General features: G+C 42.4%; 1 protein-coding gene across 1 annotated transcript in view; it reads left to right on the top strand.

Annotated features, from left to right (window-relative positions):
- Positions 1 to 22,995, top strand: part of Dpp6 (dipeptidyl peptidase like 6) — a 640,714-nt gene that overhangs the window by 303,678 nt on the left and 314,041 nt on the right. The window contains exon 2 of the mRNA XM_051203163.1: positions 17,051 to 17,165. Coding sequence (XP_051059120.1) covers positions 17,051 to 17,165 — 115 coding nt within the window. The remainder of the gene's footprint in view (positions 1 to 17,050; positions 17,166 to 22,995) is intronic.

Below are 22,995 nucleotides of genomic sequence, written 5' to 3'. Positions count from 1 at the left end.
TCCTTGAGAAGGAGCCCAAGGGCCTGGCTGGAGTTTGGTCATTACCACCTGTTATCCCATGCTAGTGACGAGTTTTAGTCATCTCTCCATAACTAGACAACAATGAACCCAATAAACCACGTTGTGAAAGCACAGCTTTTTTGGCAAAAGGCATGTCTGCATTGATTAATGAATTGGAAAATTGAAGGCTGCTTCTCTTAATCACTTGTACAAATTAACTGTGTTTTGCATGGTAGCTGAGGACTTTGAGTGCATTCTTTAAAGCCAGGTTTAAATAGAACTGTAGAGTGAGAGTTCATTTTCTCTTCAATACACCAGTATACAAATAAGCAAGTCACTTGAAAGTGCTGATAGAACTTCCCAAACTTCAAACCCTTCCTGTTACTGGAAAAACCCAAAACTAACAGAGCCACAGTGAGCTTCTCCTTCTCCCATGAACTAGTTTATGACCCTCTGTTCTCAACACTCTGTCCAGGAAGGGAATTGTTACTGCTTCTTCCACCAATGTGTACTGTATGAAAAGATGGTCACTCTTCTCCAAAGGAACTTGAAAAGTGTGTTCTGTACTGCCCTGTCCCATCTTGAGTCATGTATGAAGATGTGAAACCCAGATATGCCACAGGCAAGGATTCTTCATATTCACACCAAGCTAGAATTTTGGTCCTAGTAAAAGGGAGATATCCAATGAAAACCTAATAGGTGAGTGGGGACATAGTTCAGTGGGTAAGTACTTGCCTTGGAAATATGATGACCTGAATTCACCCCTCATATCCCCCATAGAAAAAGATAGGTGTGGTGGTGTGTGTTTGTAGATCCAAAGCTACAGAGGTGGGGACAGGATGATCCCTGAGGTTCCCTGTTCATCCAAGCCAGTCTAATAGACAAGTTCAAGGCCTGTGAGAGACACACACTCTCATGTATATGTATGTGTGTGTATTATGTATGTGTATATGTATATGTGTAGTCAGTGCCCAAGGAACAACACCCAAAGCTGTCCTCTGGCGTCTACATCCATACACTTACACATACACACCTGCACACACATGCGCACACATGAGCTCAGTCCTTTCTGCCACTGGAACAATCACTAAGCATGCTTTCAGATGATTTCAGTAAATCCACCGCCTCATTTTCCCCACTTCAGAGGCTTTCCACATTCTTTTTCAGAGCCAGCAATGGTCATATGTGTCATTCTGAAGCCTCCTTGCTTTCTCAATCAGCCAAAACCTCTATGACTTCATTGATCCCATGAAGGATTCAGGTTATTTTTTATTATTATTATTTTGAGGTCCCATGTCTAGGAATGTTAATTTAATGTGCTCCTTAATTTTCTTTTCCATGAAATATCATGGATTTTCAGGATCTGGGAGTTAAGATGGAGACAACTGTGAGACAGGTTTGCCTATCACAGTTAACTAAAACACTTATTCCGATGAAGAGATGCATGAATCCACTTAAGTTTTCCTATGCTGACTCTGGTTATAAGGAAATGCTCTCCCCAATTTCAATCATAACATATATCAGTAAGATATTATAAATTAGAGCCACATTATGAAACAGGATAGTAGATGCCACTTGATCATTGCATGACCTTAGATAAACCTTCTCCTAATGATGGTGGGAAGGGGAATAGAGAAAGGGAATTGAGAATTTCCTGTGTTCTATCTGTGAGTGGAAAGCCATGTGTTCAACCTCAGCAGTCCCATTTAAAGACCCATGTTGGTCCAAGGTGAAGATCATAGAGAGCAGCCACATTTTCCTTAGTTTGTTTCTATCCTTGATGCTCTTGAAGCCTGGTACACATTTAGAGTTCATCGTTTCACTGTTGCATAAGAATTTCCCATTGTGTAATTAAATGCAGATGAGTGCCCCTGTAAAGTGCCAAGGCATGGCTTGTGCTCTTCAAAAATTATGATTATGACAACTTGGGACAGCTTCCTTCTACCTTGGAATTGACTTGGTGAGGTTCATTAGGGCTGCCTCCTGGTCTTTCCTGGATAATGCGAGTTAGACTCTTAACAGACTATCACAATGCACTCAGGCTTCTTCTAGAAATAGATTCCAGCTGTTTTGCTCTCATGGGAAACACTCTACAACACTGCAGTGAAACTAAGACACTCTTACAGTGGTCCCCAGTCCATAAAGTAGTTGGAAACAGTGCAGGATAGCCATCCCAGACAAGTGTCTTCAAACAGAGGCAGGTGGTGCAGCCCCAACCATCCATAACCCCTGAGTTTGACAAAGCTGTATGTTTCAGATGATACACCCCTAGAAAACTGCAAAAGCCTGATATTGTTTCTGAATGGGTGCAGAAAGGATCAAGACATCCAGGAGTATGGAGTGTGGTATCTCTGGGACCATAGGGTTCTCCTCTTGCTATTTTATTCATAGGCTGGTTTGGGTAATGGCAGTGTTTGAGTGTCATGGCACTAAAAGAAAACTTTACTGTGAAAGCTTAGAGTTTCAGAATTAGACTCGACTCCTTGCCACTGTAGGTATATGGAATAGAATGTATTCTGGCAAACTTGGTTTCCGTATTATCATGCCAGTATGGTACAACAATTGTCCTGCTATTTTCCAGTAAAGGGCTAATATAAATATAAGATTGACAACAGGATGGTGTAATAAAATACGCATGTGAATATTATATTTTTAATCCTATTATAGTCCTGAATGGAAAAATGAAATCCCTTTTGCTTTTTTATTTTTACTAATTAATTAAGTTTTTTCTAGTTTCCCCTTCCTTCCTCCTCTCCTCCTAACACCCCAACCCCTATCATCTGCTCCTCTTTTCTCTTGAGAAAAGGGCAGACCTCCATGTATATCAGCCAGCCATGCACATCAAGTTACACAGTAAGAAAAGGCACTTCCTCTCTTACTAACAATGGACAAGGCAACCCAGTAGGATGTGAGGGTCCCAAAACTTTTTGATCCTTTTTTACTTTAATATTTTATTATTTGAAAATTGCATACATGAATATATTGCATTTTGATATTATTTACCCCCAGTCCTCCTCCAACTTCTTCCAGATCTGCCCCTTCTTGGATGGGGGCTCTTGAGTGCTTATAGAAACAGATTTGCTGTCAGCAGCTTTCCTCATTCTTCCATCTTATGCACTGAGAAAGCATCTCACAGTTGAACCCAGAATTCACACACATGGCTAGTCTGTCTGACTAGTCAGCTTGCTCCGGGAATCCCACCACTACCTTCCAACGTGAGGCTGGAATCGAAGGCAGACTGCCATGCTCACCTGGCATTGAGGTGGGCTCTAGGTATCTAAACTCTGGTCCTCTCAGTTGCAAACAAATGCTCTAACCACTGAGCATCATCCAGCCCCTGGAAGGTTGCTTAGCTCACATTTCTGCCATGTGTCATTCACTTCTCAGATGACAAAAATATGAATGCCTTCTGTCCTCCTCCATAAGCTGTTCAGGGAAAGGGCCCCTTTCTAGAAATTCCTGGAATCATGACAGGGTCATATTACAGTGGCCCTATACTAACCTTCAGACATTAGAATTTTTGGTCAACCAGAAATATCCAACTCTTTATGTCTGGCTCCTAAGGGGCTAAATTGCATTGGCTTGCCCAAGAGCAAACAACAGATTGTCACATAGGGCAGGCTGTAGGCAGGAGTGGCCATAACTTTTTATTAAGTCATCAGCATATCTTGAGATTCATATTAATACCATAGCCTACTGACATCATCTAAAAGAGGTCAGATGAATGGAAACCTCTGTGTTTCTAATTCTGAAAAAAAGTAAGGTGGGCTGCCATATGACAGCACAAGTTAGAACTCAGGCATCACTTCTCTTGAGAGATTTTGGTTGAAAGTTGACATGAAAATTCCTCACAAGGTTCCATAAAGTACTTCCATACTATTATGAAGAAATACCTAGAAGGAAATCAATTGGAAGCATTGGCTCTTAGGCATAGGAAAATCAGGCTAAATTGACATTTATTCTGAATTACTATTTAGCATGGGACACCTAAAACAAATGTGCCTTTTGCTGGCACAGTGGATGAGTGGAACATTTGGGATGGGGGACATTAGGTGTTAAAAATGAGAAGAGATTCATTCAGAAATGTCAGCTTCCCAGGGGGATGCTGTTGAGGGGTGTCTTGTTTAGAACTCAAGTCCCTTCTACTCTTTTACATCAGCGTGACCTTGGGAAAACCCCTCAGTCTGTGAGCTTCAGTTTCTCACATATAGTCAAACCCATCTGAGTCTTGCTTCATGCAAGTGAGAAGAATTCTGGATTCATTTTGAGTTGGCATACAAAACCAGTATAAGCAAGTAAGAGTTCTGGTGTCACGGCCCCTGCTAGCACCATCTAGCCATACGGCAAGCCAGAGTTAGTTGGTCAGGAACTTTCCCACTGCTGCTCAGCTTCTCCAGTCAGCTCTCCATTAAAGGAAGCATGTATGTCTAGAGAAGTATTTGGCCTTTCTCTCCAATGTGCTGAGGTGGTCCAACCTCAGCATCTGATGCTACAAAGCATCTTATTAGGAAACAGTCAGGTGGCACAATTCCACCTTGTAACACATCAAAGAACTTGGTTGCAAGAAGCAACTAGATGCCACACTGTCATAACCAGATATGGGGTCACACACATACTACTGGAAAGATATGAAATTGTCATTGTTAGGTATGTAGAGACCTGTGGGCTTCCATCCCAGAGACGACACCCTGTTGGTACTGGGTACAGTAATTTTGCCCAAGTATGGAGATGGGCCTGAACTAGATGAGTAGGTGATGGTGTGGCTATGACCCCAGTAAGTGTGGGATTCAGGCCTGCTATGACCCATCTGGGCCCTGCTTCAGTTAATGAACTCAGTCCTGATGCTTACAATGGTTTCTGTGATATAGTGCCCTCTGGCTGGTGCTGTGTGCTTGCCCAACCACTGGCAGCCTTCCTGACATTCTGAAGTGGAGCCATAGGTGACCAGCCACTGTCACCAAGTCAAATGGTTGTTCTCACCCTTTTCTGGCCCTAGAACTCAATGTTTGAGCTTCTCGCCTTGGGCTTTTCACCTTGCAGGGTGAAAGCTTCTGTCACCTCCAGCCTCGGGGCATTTGGAACTACAGATCCTAACCACATCTGCATTATATGCAGACAGGAAGCATAGTGACACTGTGTCAGCATAATGATGCAGGACATTGTGGAGGAAGGAGCAGGGGCTCTTCTAACGTGACCAGTTCCTTTGACTTCCTAGGCAACCAGCTGATAGAGCAGAATTCTGCAGGCTAGGCAACTTGGCAGCTCTTCTGATATTCTTCCTGGCCTGCAGGTCTCTCTTCTCTTCTGTCCTCATATGGTGGATAGCAGGCAGCAAAGTCTTGCTTCTCAAACCTATAATGGACTATTCTCATTTGCAAAGGGACCACCATCATCACACCCCATCAGGTTGCTTTGTTGGTCAGAGTCTCTACACATGAACGGACATAAACTGAAGGGAGGGGTGTGCACTCAGACCACAGCATCCTGGCTGGAGCACAACAGGGCTCTGAAACACTACAACTTTACATAGTGCCATATGCACAGTGCTGCAGCATACTGACAACCTGTGCCACACTGGGCACTCTTCTGCACACTCCTCTATATTAATCCTCCATTCACCCTCCTAAAGCTTGAATCACCACCTGCTCAAGGAACTGAGCATCAGTTAGTCAAATGTAGGATCACTTAGCAGCTACGTGCTTAGACAAGTTCACGGAAATGTGACACTCAGCCCAGTGTCATTGGAGCCTTCTGGTCTCCGAGTGGAATTAAATGTTTTTGCTTCAGAATTCAAGAACCATGTGTCAAATGTGTGAAGAGTTCTATGACTCAGAGGCACTGAGAGGCTGGGGACATTGAGAGATTGGGGACAATGAGAGATGGGAACACCAAGAAGATGAGGATACTAAAAGGATAAGGACATTGAAAGGATGGGGACACTGAGAGGTGTAGCACTGAGGAGCTTGGGACAGTGAGAGGCTGGAGACAATGAGATGGGGACATTGAGAGGGTGGGAACACTGAGGATGGGGACACTGAGCCCCGTACTCACACACTTACATCCCCAGGAATAGCAGCTGTGCTCTAAATGAAGGGACAAGGAGATACTTGAGAAGAGACAAACCACAGGTCCCAGGGAGATAGGAGGGAAGACAGACAGCTTAATGTGTGAGCTCATGGACACTTGGCATGAGTCAGAAAGGGCAGGTAGGGTTTGGCCATGTATTGATGGGATGTTAGGAAGAGGACAGAAGCCAAGATATACATCCAGGAGGGGAAGGTGTCCTGAGCTTAATTTCCAAGGGAACTATTCAGAGTTATGAGTAGGCACTGGGAATACCTTGCCCTCCTCTAAGATTACATGCTCACCAGAGCCAGATGACCACAGGAACCCTCCCATGCCCGTACAGCATGCCTTTCCCTGCTTCTTTTTCCCTTCCCCTCTTCTCCTGTAGGTCTCTGTGGAAGCTGTCCAGCTCTAGAGAGACCACAGAGAAAGAGTCCAAGCTGGATAGCCAAGCTCACTCTCAGAAAGCCTCCCTCATCAGAGCAAATGCCAGGCTCTATTTGTCTTACTTTTTAACTGGCTTCCTTGGGAGTGGTATTAAGGACCCCCTTCCCCTGGTGCCTGCCAACCATGCAGGACCATCTCCAACTGCCTCTGCTTGGTTCTGAAGTTCCAGGCCAGGCCCATCTGCTCCTGAACCTATTCCAAGCCACGGCTAGAAATTAAGCCCCGCCAGGACCAGGTCCTTGGCTTCTCAACCCTCCTCTTGTCTTGAAAGAAAAGTGTGGGTATGGCAAGGCTGTGTCCTGAATAAATCAGTCTGCCATCAGTGTCATTCCAAGAAATATCAAGAACAATAGTCAGTGTGGTGTCTCTCCTGAGTTAGTCAGAGGCAATGTTAAATCAGGTTAGTTTACATGCTTAAATTCTGCAGAATCCCATGGACTCAGTTGGCTGGTATTTTAACAGTTTTTATCTAATGGTTCCCTTGAAGATTGCTTATATAATATTACTATTGCAGCTTTTGACTAAAAAATTTTAGTGAGTACATGTTTCTTTCTGACATTTTATACATGTTTATAATTGTCTTTGTTCAAATACACCCATCACCCTTCTGTTGGTGCCCTCCCATCCCCTAAATGATATATATATATATATATATATATATATATATATATATATATATGTTAAATTCATATATGAAAGAACACGCAATATTATTTGAGTTTGCTTTCCTTTCTATATTAGCCTTTCTTTACTCTTCACCTCAGACCCCTCCTTCCCCAAACTAATTCCTCTACATATACTCTATATATTTTTTTTCTTTCTTTGGTTGAGTTTGATATATATGATTTCATTCTAAAACACAGAGTTCTTCCACCTGGCACTGACTTTGTGATCATTTTCACTTATATGGTGGCCTGCCATAGCTATTCAATTCAAGCAGTTCTATCCCTCAGTAATTCAAAGCCTGTTGCTTGATGAATGCCCCAACTTCCTGGAATGTATGGGCCAGCATGAGACATTGAGAGTGCCTTTTAGCAGTGGTGTTCTCCCTCCTTCATCCTACCTGTAGATTAGGATGGAAGCACACCTCCCCATGTTCTCTCAGTCAGGAAGAGTCTTCGCAGGGCCTATTCTGTCACAGTGAGATGAATGGCACACACTAGTTTTGTTGCTATTGTTATTGCTGCTGCTACCTTCTTCATGTTAGGAGAGGCACTAGTCTACCCATATAGCCTTCTGCATGAGAAACTTGTTTATAAAGTTTATATCTTGCTGAAATATGTGGAAATCCAGAGTAGGCATCTCCTGTTGTGAGTTCCCAGACAAGCATGTTACTCGTTCTGATATGGTAAAGATAAAGTATATTAGAGGAAAGATTTCCCATGGAAGGTGTCCTGGGGTGGTGGCCCTGTGAAGCCAGGCAAGATCTTGGCTTCAACATGGTGTCCTAAGGCTATTGGCCAGAATTTTTTCTTCACAGGAAATTTCCTAACTTGTCAACTGTTACAGGAGTGGGTTTTACTTTTGAAATATTGTCATCACACACTTTTACTGTCCTGCATTTGTGAGGTAACAGGCAATGGAGATTTATGCCACTACTGATGACAGTGGCTCCATATGCAACATTTGTGTCATCTGAGTACACTACATCCTGTGTGACAAGTCAAAACCCAGGAACCCCTGTTCAGCCAAGCACAGAGGGCCCATGAATCTGTATCCCACATGGACATCAAGCAGCTTCTATCATCACTTTCATCGCATTATGTTGAAAAGTTCATGACACTTTTCCAATCCCATATCTGGACATATCAGTTGGTTACCTTCTGCCCTAGGGAATATGTGATTATAATTTCTATTGTCTAAAAAACTTTCAGATTATCTGAAGATGCTACACATGAAAGTGTTAATTGTGTTCTACAGTGATCCAGATAAGTACACTAATTACCATGACCTTTTCTTCTAGGTCCAAATCTCTAACAAAATAATCACTGTTTACCCCACTTTAGTGTCTGGCAAGTTTCTTTCATCTGCCCCATGGTGTCTGAGGTCAAGCTGGGATACCAGATTTCCCTTTCATGTTGTACGTGCTGTGTTGATGCTCAGGCCTTGGATCTCCTTAAAATATCTTAAGCTGCATTTGATTCTTAAAAGGCCATTTTACACACAACTGCAAGAAAGGTGTCCTTAAACTTGCTAAAGCTGAGTAAAGACATTGGGTCAGAAACACACACACACACACACACACACACACACACACACACACACACTGACTCTTTCAGCTGTTCTGAGAGAGCTGAAATAAACAAGAACAGTCTGAATTTAGCTTAAGAAATAATCATGATGCATACAGCTTCCAGATGACTTCACATTGACTTCTTGACATGTGAAATTTTTCTTTGTTTCAAGTATGAATTATTTGAAATCACACAATACAAATAGCTGCCATTAAAGGCTACCATAAACCTACCCTTTCCCTCCCTCCCCCTCTCCTGACCCCCATCTCTCCCCACATTCCTTTTTAAGTATTTCCTCTCTCTTGTGTCATCTTCTGGGTCTGATGTTACATTTCTCTTGTTTCCCATGCTCCCAATTCCTCTTTTCTTTTCCTTTGTTCTGAGTTGCTGACCAGTTCCACAGCCTGGCACTCAAGTTTACCTGCATCATCTACTTCTAGGGCAAGTGTTCCTGCCTTCTGACCTGCAGATGGCCCCATACATAAATGGCAGGATGAATGGTTCTTGGCATGTCTAAGTTTCATGGCTTCTCTGGCCCATGCATCTACTCTGAAACTGCTTTGTTCATGTTACTTTTGTGTCCATGATTGTAACATGGATCTTTGGTGTTGATACAGAGTAAGCATGTGATACATGTGGAGAGGAAGAAGAAGCAAAGAGACAAGAGGAGAGGGGGAGAAGAGGAATGACAGATTGAAATAGTACCAATTCCTGTTGTGCTTCTGCAAATCAAAACCCGGGCTTGTCACCAGATTCCCTTAGGGGACGTATCTGTGTGCAGCCTCCTCATCACTTGTGTGAGACCAGAATCACCCAGATGTGTCTTGCTTACCTAGATCTGTCCTGTACCCAATTATTAACTGTGTTGTATTTTTAGCACCAGGGTAGGAGCCACCAATGATAAAAATGAAGTCAATTAGCTAGTAAAAGATAAATGAGGCCAGGCATCCTACAGGCTCCCAAGTGATTAGTGATTGACACATGTCAGTTACTAAATGCCATTAAGACATGTTCTTTCCATCTTGTGGTCATTTGTTCTTCAAATATGGAAATGCAATGATCAGAAGGCCATTTTTCTACCCAAGATGGATGCACCATTGATTTTATAATTTGTTGCAACCTTCCACTTATAGTAAATGGTCTGTGATCCATAAAAGAAATTTATGCCCAAGCTTTTCACAGAGAATAAATATTAGGAAGAAAATGTATCCAGACAATAGAATAGAGCCATGTAATGGGAGAGCCTGTACTCAAGTTTATGTTGTTTACTTTCTTTCTGTCATTTTTTCATTTCCCTGTGAACATGTTGGACATTAAGGATCTGATTCCACATTGGCCTAGTATTTGCCACACTACAGCATGGGAAAAACTCAAACCTGTTCAGCACATCTCTTTTTGATATCAATAAACAAAGCTAATCATTAACTGGTGCCCAACCTCCAGAAATTGCTGGGGATGCCTTAAGAAATCCTCCACCAGATTCCTAATGAAATTTAGGTAAAAAAGAAAACAAGAAAGTATCTTTGAGGCTGGCATTGCCTGAGGCTTCTCCTAGGGCTTCATTACCTACCTGGTGCTACACCTGGTAACTGTGTTGAGACACACCCAGTAGCAAGTACATGCCTACAGCACTGTCAGGACTGGTTGACTTGTCCACACATGCCTGAAAGGGGAAGTGAGGATTGAGGAAAGAAATAGACAAAAGACAGAAGATAGAATCTCTAGGGCTTCCAGTGAATACTGTAACAAGGCCAAGGTTATTATTACTAGTTCTTATATACCACAATAAAAAGGGGAGGGCAAAACACTTCCTTACCATGATACAAGAAGCAAACAAATGTAATTACCTCCCTAATACCCAAAACTTCTGGTAACCATGCTGTAAGTCAAACATCCTGTAATTTGGTCTTGAGGGTCAAGATATGCAGTAGCCACACCTTAAGCCAAGCGTCCTATTGCTTAACTTTGAGGAGAAAGAAGAGGTTTGACCTCTCTGACCTTAAGCTAAGATGGAATGGAGTCAATAACAATGGATACTGACTTTTAGATTTTTTTTTTAAATTAATGCCTGTAATTCTACCACAGGACAGATGACTGTGCCTATCTAAGGTCGTCTTTTTCAACCCTACAGATTTACCCATCTGTGGCATACACTTTCCATTATGCATGCCCTATCGTAGGCTGACTGGAGGGAAAAGATCTTACCTGTCTTTGACTACCAGCCCCTGTTTATAAAGGGTTAAGGAGAGTGTGTAGCTTGATGCCATGTACCTCTGAGCCAACTTTCCTTCAAGATTTCACAAGTAACTTGATAACCATAGGCAAGCAGATAATGCTTTAGCCATACACACACTCCTATGGCAGCAATACCTCCTAATAAAGGAGTAAAGAATGACCAAGATAGAATGGCCTTTTTTAAATTGGTCCAGGATATCTCCAACAGTTTTAGCTGCATCAAAATCCCAATCTGCTTTTTTAATCACATTGAATCTTAGGACTCATTAGCATCATGCTAAATTCCTATCAAATGAGCTCTAACATTTTTTCCATCCATAAACACTTTCAATGTGAACAGAAGTAGTTAGAAACACTAACATTTTAATACCATAACTCTAGGATAATTATTAATAATTGACATACAATTGGTTAAATTATAATTCTCATAACTTTGATCCAATCAAGGGGCAAGAAAATGTTTTGTGATAGGTAAGTTATGAGTAACTCTATAATTCTGAACCTTTTCTTTTCCCTCTCTTAAAATTCAATACATTGCTACTACCAACTTCCAAATATATGTCTGAGCTGCTCCAGTCCCAAGTACTCAACATCAGCAGCAAAACCTTTATCCCATTCCTCCTTATCTACTGAACAGGGGCATTAGCCACGTGTTGCCTCCATAATAGTGTTCAGTTGCTCCAATGATTATTTTTCCCACAGGAGGGAGGTCTCTTTGGCACCTGTTCTCCAGGCTTTATATTTCAACAGTGGTAATGTCTGTGTTCCAAGATATAGTGTGGAGAAAACTGTCAAGTACTCAGTCATAGACTCATTTTTAGAAAAACAAATAGGTGTTTCTTGGCCAGATACAGAATAATTAAAACTCACAGAGGTCTGAGAAATTGGTGCAGCAGGTCTATCAAGAAGTTGGGAATCATTAACCATTTCCTTCCCTTCCCAGCCTGTGGGATGATGACATTGGAGGATCAGGAACATAGGTTCAGTAAATCTCACTCCAACTCTTCTGGGGGTGCAGCAGCCACCACGATATCGTTAGAGCTGGCATTCCTCTGTTCAACACACTTCACCAAGTATTCAGGAAATCATCCAGCTTCATTTTCTTCCTGTGGGGGGAAAAAACCACAAACATGCCCTCAACCCCATATCCAAACAAGATTGGGACTCTTCCATAATTCAGTAAAAGGATCCTTCCATTCCACTTGAACAAGTCACTTGAGTTCCATCATGCCAAACTATCTGCAACAGATTATACATGGGCATCCACATTCAACAAATTTAAAATGAAGAGGGCATGATTGAGTGATTATGTGGTGACTGAAAGTATAATTCACCCTTTTACATTTTTTGGAGTGGTGTTGTTGGCACGTTCCACAATTCCTTGTCCTTGAGAGTGATAAGGAATGCCTGTTTTATGCTAGATTTTCTATGGGGAACAAAATTGCTGAAATTATTTACTAATATATCCAGATCCATTATCTTTTTTTTTTTTAATTTTAGAAATGCCCAAATATGAAAACCATTGTAAGCACTGAGCTAAACTGGGCTTCCACAATTTGGGCAGTGGCCATCAAGAACCCTGATGTGTATCAACTGTCACATGCACATATTTTAATTTGCCAAATTCTGCAACATGAGTAATAACCATTTGCCATAAGTGATTATGAAGAAGGCCTTTAGGATGCACAAGGCAGGCACAAGTAAATACTGTGGGCATATCACATTGCTTAACAATTTGTCAAGCAATTTCTCTGGTAAGGCCCAAATTGTCTTTAATTTCTGCTATTCTGATGATAAAGGGCATGTGACTATTGAACCAGTTCTACCTGGGACAAAGCAACCATCTTTGTTAATTTATCAGCTGATGCATTACTGTCAGCCAGTGGAATGAGCTCTAATATGACCCACAAAGCATGGCAATTTTCTTTGATGAATGACATTTTGAATTTGTTGAAGCAGCATCCTAACCTGATCATTACTAGTTCCAATACAGACAACAGTTTCAATAACTTGAAGAGCTCTAAAAATATAATGACTATCAGTATACAGATTAAATTAATTATTTATGAAAAGCTAGAAAACCATAGCTATAGCTCATAATTCTACTATCTGAGCTGAAGCTGGAGCTGTTTGTATTACCATTAACAACATAAGCAGCTCTTCTGTTGAAGAAACTATCTGTATCATGATAATTAAAACCCAGAGACAGATTGGGGTTCAAGCTTCAATATGAAGATCAGAAAAGCAAAGCAGCCAAGCCACTAGCTTTTACCTCTACTTCAAGCTGAAAGGGCTGGTCCTGTCTCCAGAAGCTCTCACCAAACCTCGGACTACTTCATCTCCTCAGTGTGTCTGGAGAATCAGTGTCTTCCTATCCTCAATGTGTTTGGAGAATGAATGCCAGCTATGAGACCCTGTTCCTGTCTTAAATACCTCTTATGAGTCCTTGGACTAAAGGCAAGAGCTCTGTTATTCATATAGCCCTGGATAGACTTGAACTCAGAGAGATCCATCTGCCTTCATCTCCTAAGGACTGGGATTAAAGGTGTGTGCCACCACTGCCTGACTTCTATGGCTAACTAGTATGATTAATTTGCTATTTTGATCTCCAGCAGCTTTAATAAATCATAAACAATATATCACTACAACCAGTAAAAAAAAAACCAGCATAATATCTTTTATGAGATTTTTCATCACAACTTTAGTAAATATAAAGGAATACACTTGGGCAAATTGCAACAATCAGTCAGCTGGAAAGTGATTATCAATTTGTCCCCAAAATTGAGCAAAAGCAATCACCCAAGAATCATTACTTTGAAATAACCAATCAATTTGCTGTTTAGTATAAGGAACATTGATCACCCTTGGTTCTCTACCAAAACATCCCCTAGATTCTATCAGGCTGTTTTTTTTATTATTATTATTAAACAGACCACTGCTTCATAATAAGGGTTCAACACTTGGGCTGGAGAAACAGGTAGATGCAGCCACAATAATGGGTTGTTATTCTATAACACAGTCATTGGAGTATGTCGTGTAGGGAGCACATAGATTTCCCTTGGTATCATATAGTCAACATAGCATACCTGCTCAGTGCTGAATTGCATGCTCTACCTGAGTCAGTCCTTGCCTAGCAACATCTATAAGATGCCAGGGGGGAACTAGAATCCCTATTCCCCTTAAGAATCTCAATCTCACTGAAGGGTTCAAGATCTATAGACAATTTTAAATCTTTGTTGGAAGAGAACATCCTGAAATGTTTTTATTATATGTTTCACATTATATGAAGCATTCAAGTTGAGAAGTTTCTAAATATATATGAGAAAGGGTGTGTGGAACCAAGACAACCCAAAAAGCCCCAGGATAGTCTGATGGGGAAAAACAGCATTAACTGTCAGCTTCACAAAGCCTAGAGTCGCCTGAGAAGGAAGTCTCAATAGAGAGGTTAACAAGATCAGATTGGCCCATGGCAATGTCTGTGAGAAAGCATCTTAGTTGTTACCTGATATAGGAGGGCTCATTCCCTGAGCAGGTGGTCCTGTATAAGGAAGCTAACTAAACATGAACCTGAACCAGCCCCAAGCATGGTTTCTACTTCAAGTTCTTGCTTGAACTCCTGCCCTAACTTTGCTCAGTGGGAGATTATGACAGTATAAGCCAAATAAATAAACTCTTCCCTTAAGTTGTGTTTAGGTAGAGTGTTTTATCACAGAAACAGAAAATAAACTAGAGCAAGCATGGTAGAAGGCAGTGGATAGAGATCAGGGGAGGAGAGGTCTTGAGAGCATTGACTAATGGTCCTGGGAAGTACCTGCCCTTCTTCTTTCCCTGAGATGAACTGCCAATCTTCCAAAGTGTGGCTAGCTAAAGAAAGTCTATCAACAGAGGTTTTACAGAGAGCAGGACTTCATACACTCACACACACACACACACACACACACACACACACACACACACACACGTCTCCCTGAATTGGTGTTTTACTTGAAATTTCTTAGAGTTGTTCCCTTGAATCCAGCCTTCACTGGTACTTCATGTCTACATCCCTCACACAACTAGCAAAGCCACGTAGAAGTGCCTATGAGACACACTGTAATGGGAAGGCGGGAACTTGAATGGGAGGGGTTTCCTACTGGATTGTATCAGAAATGGCCCTGCAGCAAGATAGGCTACTCACTGGCAGCCCAGGGAGCTGCTGGCATATGCATACCTTCTGCAAAACTTTAAAATTATTAGTTGCCTAATCTTTGGGATTTTTGTTAATTTTGTTTGGTTTGCTTTTTGTTGTTTTTTTTGTTTGTTTGTTTTGTTTTGTTTTTTTCCTATTTGGGTGGTCAAAGTACCTAATAGAGAGAGTTGAAATATGGATTATCATAAGGGAGAGGGTTGAATATACTCCCTACTCCCTGGTGAGAAGGCCATCTGGTTGATCCCTCTGCTTTCAGCAACAAAAAAATAAATGATGAAACCACCCACTGTCCCATCGTGACCAACAAACTTACTCATGCCATCACTGCAACTCCTGCTGTACATCTGCCACCTGCCACCTCCTGTGTCACCTCAATACCTTAGTCTCCTGTGGCAGAGATCCCTTTGTTTGCTGGGAGTCCATCTCCTCTTACCTCTGTTGTGAGATGTTCTGCTGTCCCTTTAGCTATGTGGTGTTCATCACGTGAAGCAAGTGTGTTATGTATGTGTAGCTGTCTGCAGCTTGATGAATGCTGATCTCCAAATGCTGTAAGCTACCCCATCCTCCCTGCAAAAGCTGAAACTCCAACTTCCCATGATGAGACTAAGAGCACAATAGAAAACTCTTCCCTTTCTTCACACACTTCTTAGTTCACTTGCTGTTGTACATGAGATGTTACTGCGTTATTTAGCAGTGATGGTGATAAATAGCAAAGCAATAGCTGACCACCTGATGCTCTCTTAAGTTAAAGCCATGACTTGATATCATATTATGTGTGTGTCTGATCCAGAAAAGTTACATGGTAATCACATGTTGCCTGTTTTATTGGTTTGTAGCCACTTTATAGCTTTGAATGACCATCCAGTTGTGAATGAAGATGTATTTACACACTGTATCTACTTAGAAATCATCTCTGTCCTACTTCATCTGGGCTTAGTTAATATGAGTTAAAATGATGGACACTATAAAAGGCAATATTTTCAGATGGTTGATATGTATAGCTGCACTGAGGTCATATGTCCTTTGTTTCTGTATAGATTTTTCTGTAGAATTAACGGTAATTATTACTATTTAAATGTTATATGCAGTACTTATTATTAGATATTAATAATGCCCCATTTTTCAAGGAATCCCAATGAAAATCATAAATTATATGACCATCCTAATCTTAAGGGAACTAAACTTTAGCCTCATTATGCCACAAGCATGTTTATTTCCCAGATTTGTTCACCTGCTGACATCATTTAAGCAATATCTCCATATATCTCTCCTACCCTGCACCCTTGCAAAAGCTCACATGTTGTTCCATAGAGGATGCTGAGAGAATAGCATTAGTGAGGGACCCAGGGAAGTGAGACCCCAGGAAAGCTTCAGTTTGCTCACAGGGCTATAGAAGGAAGACCAGGCTAAGTGCCACACATAGAAGTTGACATATAGTCTGTGCTAACTAAGTATTCAAGCATGGTAGCTACTGGTCAAAGTTAGTAGTGTGGACACAATGAAAGAAAGGGGGGAGAGAAAACCTGGGGCTGGCGATGTTCATCACACTCAAGTTAGGTCCCATGGAGTCTCCATGAGGCTTTGACGGAGTCCCCAGGCTAGCCTGTATGGTATTCTAGTTCATGAGGGTATTTTGTGTGTGCATGGGGGGTGGCAATTCTTCTACAAATGGCATCATGTCAGATTCGTTGTGGAGACAGTCTGTCCCTGACATGAGAAGGGACAGGGCAGATCCCTAGGGTGCTGCAGGAAGGACTGGAGAGCAGCTAGTGGCAGAGGCTTCTGCCACTGCCCTGTGTCATGAATGAAACAGCGGCTGTGATTTGGCCCATGTCCTGTGTCATGCTCACTGGGATCTCTCTTCCTGTGGTTGTTTTAGGAGCTGGTGGGGAGTAACCCTCCGCAGAGAAACTGGAAAGGAATCGCAATCGCACTGCTCGTCATCCTGGTCATATGCTCCCTGATCGTCACCTCAGTCATACTGCTGACACCAGGTATGGAAGCTTTCAGAGATCCAGTCACGAACATATTAAAGTGGGCAGTTTCACTATGGGATGCTTTCTAAGTAGCTTTTGACTGTAAGGCCTCTTACAGATTCTCGTTTTCTCTATACCATTGTAGAAGGTTATAGGTTGTTTTAAATGAAAACAAAGCCATTTAATATGCTTTAAACTTTTATATAAGTGTTGATTAGATAAAATGGCATAGATTAAAAATTGGCTGTTACTTATTTATCTTGAAATTAAAGGTAGTGGCATAGAAATAATTTAATATCTCATATCTGGGTGGTAGAGAAAAGATGAATTAAAAAAATGTTCAAGCAACACATGATGACTACGAAGCAAGGGCAAATTACTGATTAAGTGACACTGATGGCGTTAAATACTAATGGATCCAGAGACAAAATTCTCTCAAGTAAGGATAAAAACATACTGGAATCCAGATCAGTGCCCTGAAAGCATTGAGTTCAGCTGCATGGTCTGTACAGTGGCTGAGACAAAATTGCTTTGGAGCCTCGGGGGCAGAAATGTCTTTGAGTTTAGATTTTTTTAAATGTTACCTCCACCTTTGTGAATAAAATAGGATGTGGGGTGGACCTCCCAGGTGGTGGGAAGGGAGCTTTGCTTGTAAGATTGCCATGTGGAAGTGTCACAGGACAACACGGGTGCCATAGATAGCAGTATATGCTGGTTACTCCATTACCATCATCACTTTAGATGCTCATGTGCAGGTGCAAAGGCAGCATCGTTCCAGTCCTCACTAAGCTGACTGCATGTGTATTAGACTTCAAGGTTGGAAAGTGAGTATATACTGCAATGTAGAGGAACAAAAGACAAGCACAAAATGCACACACATGGTTAAGCCATTAGACCAAGATGTAAGTGAAATAAAATTAACATCTTTATTAAAAGGGAAAAATAAGAACTGCAGACCAGTGTTCCTTGTGAGGATAGATGCACAGGAAGCTAGTAGCCAACTAACATAGTAACATATAAAGATATTACAGGGGGCTGGACAGCTGGCTCTGCTGTTAAGATCTCAGAGCATCGCAGCTCTCAGTCCCCACATCAAGTGGCACACACAACCACTTGTAACTGCAGCCTGATGCCCTCTTCTGATCTCCATAGGCAGAAGACGAATGGTGTAGAAGGGACTGTGGGCAAATTAGAGAACACTCATTTTGTGAGTGCTGCTTCTGAGTGGATGCAGCTGGAACCAGAACAACTGCAGAGAGTTAATTAATACAAAGGAACTGGGGCACTCTCTGGATCTGGGGAGCATGGGGCTGTCTTTGCTTTCCCTTGAGCAGAGATGTACTTTGGTGACAAGTGACTTTCACAGCCTTGGTCCCATGGTCATGTCCCATTTCCTTGGGACTTAGAATAGGGAAATGGTTCTCAGAGATTCTCTGGTCTGGTGTGGAGTTTTGCAAAGTTCACCTCCTCCAGAATAAAGACTTCTCATGAGCATTACTCAAGAGTGGATTGCAGTGGATGGAGACAGCAACACGGCCATGGTACATGGAGCAATGAATATCCCCAGACCTGAAACATGGCCCCTGGGACCTTCCTAACAGCTAATCCTAACAGAACTTTATATCCCTTTCATGCCATAGGAGCAAACACAGAGCAGTCCCCTCTAAGTCCAGTAGAGAATACAGTCACTGCACAAGTTTCTGTCAGATGGTGACACCAGCTGTCAGAGAAAGATGCTGTAGAAGGTAGCTGGGACCTTGGGTGAGTCTCCATATTCTAAGAAGGCTTTGAAAGAGGTTGTTTCCTTAATCCTTCTGTTGAAATCAATAGAAGAACCTTGTGTAGCCCTTTTGTTCTGGAGATGTCCACGGATAATGTTTGTTTCTGTAGGTTGTGCTGTTAGGGAACTATGTGTCCTGGGCTTGAGAGGACCAGGCAGGGTGAATGCTCAACAAAAGCCATGCTGTAGGGCCCTCCTGGCATGGCTCTCCTAGAACAAAGTAGAAGCTTTTGTTTTGACGCTGATGATTGTGTCAGGTGTTCTACTTGTACCGCTCTGAAAAGTCCTCAGATTTCCTCAGATGTAGAGCCCACAAAGCTAAGCTTGCCCTCCTTCCAACATCAATAATCCCATTGGGAGCTTCAACCACTGTGATAAGCACTGAGCAAATGTAGAACGTGTAAATTCCTGCATTCTCCTTTGAGTTAAAAGAAGAATGCCAAGTGTTCCTATTAGTATGAAAAATGAAACCAGAGAGCAGGGTGGGACTGAGGTCAGGGTACCACAGGAGGTAAGAGGGCTGCGGTTCAGAGTCCCCATGAGAGCAGCCATGCCTCAGGGATGTATGCAAGCAGTTTCAGGCACAGCCCCATGGCATTGCCCCTGCTCCCACCCAAGCATTGCCTTCAATTTAATAGACTCAAGAGAAACTTCTAAAAGCAAACATTTTCCAAGTACTCACATATTCTGACCTTGTGTTCTAGAAACACTGCATCTATAACATGCTCACTGCACACTCAGTTCTGAACTCATTTGCTTTGGTCTGTTTGTGACCATTTCCCATTGCTCACAATCCAGCTCCAACTCCCCAAGAAAGATCTGGTGGGAGGATTTCTCTGGGGCAGTGGTGTTCTGGGAGGTTCTCTTGGCGATTCTGACAGGCAAGGTACCTTGCTCTGTGGCGCAGGCTGACAATCAGCAATTACTCCCTATCTATGTCTCTCTGAAGGATCTTGAAGGGAACATGTTGGACCATGCTCTTTTCCAAATTTCTCTTCTGAATAATAGATTTAAAGTTACCCTTTTACTTTTCTGACATTCCCACAGAGGTTGGTGTATACCATTCAGGACAGCTGCAATTCCTGCGTTCGGATGAGACTGACTACATAGGTCAGCACTCCAAGGGGTCTGAAGGCATGATGGAGTTTAAGTGGCATTAGGGTGTTTCAGATTTGCCTTCTCACCAAACACACTCCAGAGAAGTATAACAAGAAAACCACTAACTCTGAGGGTCACACTGAAGACTAGCTTTAGGGCCAGGCCACACTCAAGTTTCCAGGAGCAAAGAGAACTGGTGTTCGATTATATAATCATAACGAGCAGATTACTTGTAAAGTAATATCCCCACAGTTCTATTTAAATGCAATGCCTGTGACCAACTGTGTTAGTTGAGAAATTACATTCTTGTTCATGTCCACCATGGAGAAAAGATTGTACCCATTGGAGATAAGAGGAAGCCTGAGAAGTCACCCTGAGCCATCACTAGCATGCGTGTTTTTCCGAGATAGCCTGGCTTGAAAGACAAGGAGGGCCACAGTGAGTGCTCATTCAGATGTAAAAACTGATGAAGGGATGGAGGGAGGCTGGGGTGATGGAGAGGGAGAGACATGGACACCTGGCTTGAGCTCTGAGAGTGGACTCTGATTCCTCCCACTGTCTGTATAGAGGTCTCCATCACGACCATTTTTAGAATCTGAGTGTTGCTTTATGTCATCCTATCTCTGGGGAGTAAAGAGAGAGGTGGACACAAATACACCCAGAGTGTTTCTGAATGTCTATAGACCATCTGCTAGCCTGGACTAGTAGGCTGCTCTTCCACTAACAGGTCATTGAGGGGGAGGACCAAGGAATCAAAAAAAAAACCCAATAAAATAAAGAAGATAGTGAATTTGATGTTAGGAGGTCTTACACAAGGTATACCTTCTGCCAAGCAACTTTACTAAGAAGTACATCTTCTCATATACAGTTTTCAGAGGGAAAATGGGATAGAGTCAGTAGGAAAAAATCATGCAATGGGACAAAGTCAGAAGGAAGCTACTCAAGCAATGTTGCACACAGGGAACACAGTTTATCTCAAGGGCATTACAGATGGAACACACAGAGGCCTTGGGACTGGTAACCAGAGCCTTTTAAGAGGGAAGAAGTGGTTTTTAGGGAATCAATACTGCACCTCTCCCAAGGCTCTGACCCAGGCCATTACTTGATCTGCCAAGCATATTCCTGGTTTTACAGAAGGTACTGTCTTCCTTCTCTACACATCAGGTCCTCAGAGAAATCCCAGCCCACAACAATCTACCATGATAGATATTCATTAACAAAAATATGTATGCATGGAATACCAGAATGGGTACTAACATTGTCTGGTTTGAAGGTGTCTGTGTTGCTACACAGAGCAAGACCTTGTCAAATTTGGTGGCTCAGGTCAACCCCTAGTCAGCTTGTCTCCACCTATCTCTACTGTCATCCTTAGCTCATTGACTGAGGGGCTAGAACAATCTCTAGTCTGTGTGACCCACACAGGGAACTGAGGAGGGACGCTCACTTCCTCCATCACTGAAGAAATTATGTCCCTGGGACTAACAATTCAGAGGTTTAGTTCATTATCATAATGGTGGGAAGTATGGTGGCATGCAGGAAGACATGGTGTTGGAGAGGCAGCTGAGAGCTCTACATCTAGATCCATAGTCAGCAAGAAGAGACAGTGAGCCATGAGACCTGGCTTGAGCTTCTGAGACCTCAGAGCCCACCCCTAGTGACACACTTCTTCCAACAATGCCACACCTACTCCAAGGCTCCACCTCCTAAATAACACAGTCTACCTTCTCACCTTTAAAGGTTGACAGCCTCCATAATTACTAGGGACAGTCACTACATCTTGTGAAAGCTTGAGTTTGGGCCCCAGATCCCATATGGAAAGGCCAGGTAGAGTGGCATGTGTTTATAATCCCTGAAGTGGAGAGGTAGAGACAGGAGGAGCTGGCCAGCTAGCATGGCCTAATCTGTGAGCGCCAGACCATGAGAGCCCATGTTTCTATCTTTAATGATTGCCTTTTCTTATATTTATAATTATATATATGCATGTATGTACATATATATGTATATATATATGTGTGTGTGTATATATATATATATATATACAGACAGACAGACAGATAGATAGATAGGTGTGGGGGGTATAAATGCTCATATGTGTAGGTGCCCACAGAGACCAGAAGAAGGCATCAGATCCCTTAAAACTAGAGTTAAGTGGTTATAAGCTATGTAATTTGGGTGCTGGGAACCAAACTCAGATTCTTAGCAAGAATCTTAACTGCTGAGCTATCTCTCCAGCTCAAAGAGGGACTATTTCAAAGAAAAATTGATGATGTTCTTGAGAATGAAACCCAAGGTAACCCTCGAGACTTCACATGCATGCACACAAACATGTATATACACATGAACACACACACACACACACACACATACACACACACACACACACACACACACACACACACACACAAGGCTATTTCTCAGTCTAGTTAAGGAATGTTCTCAGAAGTGAGGTGCTGGTCTTCTAGCTGGCCCATGCACTCCCCCTCTATTGCAGAAGGTAGTGTGCCCTTGTGGCTGGATGGTGCATCAGTCTGACTCAGCTTGGGTGCTGGAGACTCAGCAGCCTTCCTTTATTTCAGACTCTGTTCCTTTGAACCCCAGCCCCTAAAGTTTCTACAGTCCATTCTTAAGGAACTCTGAGTCTTCTATGTCCTAAGGCTGCAGTCCTTTGCACAGGAGGCTCCCCACAGGGTTTTTCTAGGCACCACCCTTTCTGCCTGGCCCTGTGGAAATGGCTAGGAGGACACAGAGCCACACACAGGCTCATCACAGAGCCTTCTGTGAGGGTGAATACTTTGGCCTCTTGTTCTTTCTTGCCTCTCAAGAGTGAATCTCTTAATTTTGGCATGTTTTAAAATCTAAAGAAGGGGAGACTTTCTTCCAAAGACCATACAAACATACCATCATGGTGAGCATGCCATCATTTAGATGTGGGATAGTATCCACCTGTGAAGAAGGGATGGGGGGACTGGG

This window comes from Phodopus roborovskii, unplaced genomic scaffold, assembly GCF_943737965.1.
Source record: "Phodopus roborovskii unplaced genomic scaffold, PHOROB, whole genome shotgun sequence".
Lineage (NCBI taxonomy): Eukaryota > Metazoa > Chordata > Mammalia > Rodentia > Cricetidae > Phodopus > Phodopus roborovskii.
This window is presented reverse-complemented; position numbering and strand designations above follow the sequence as displayed.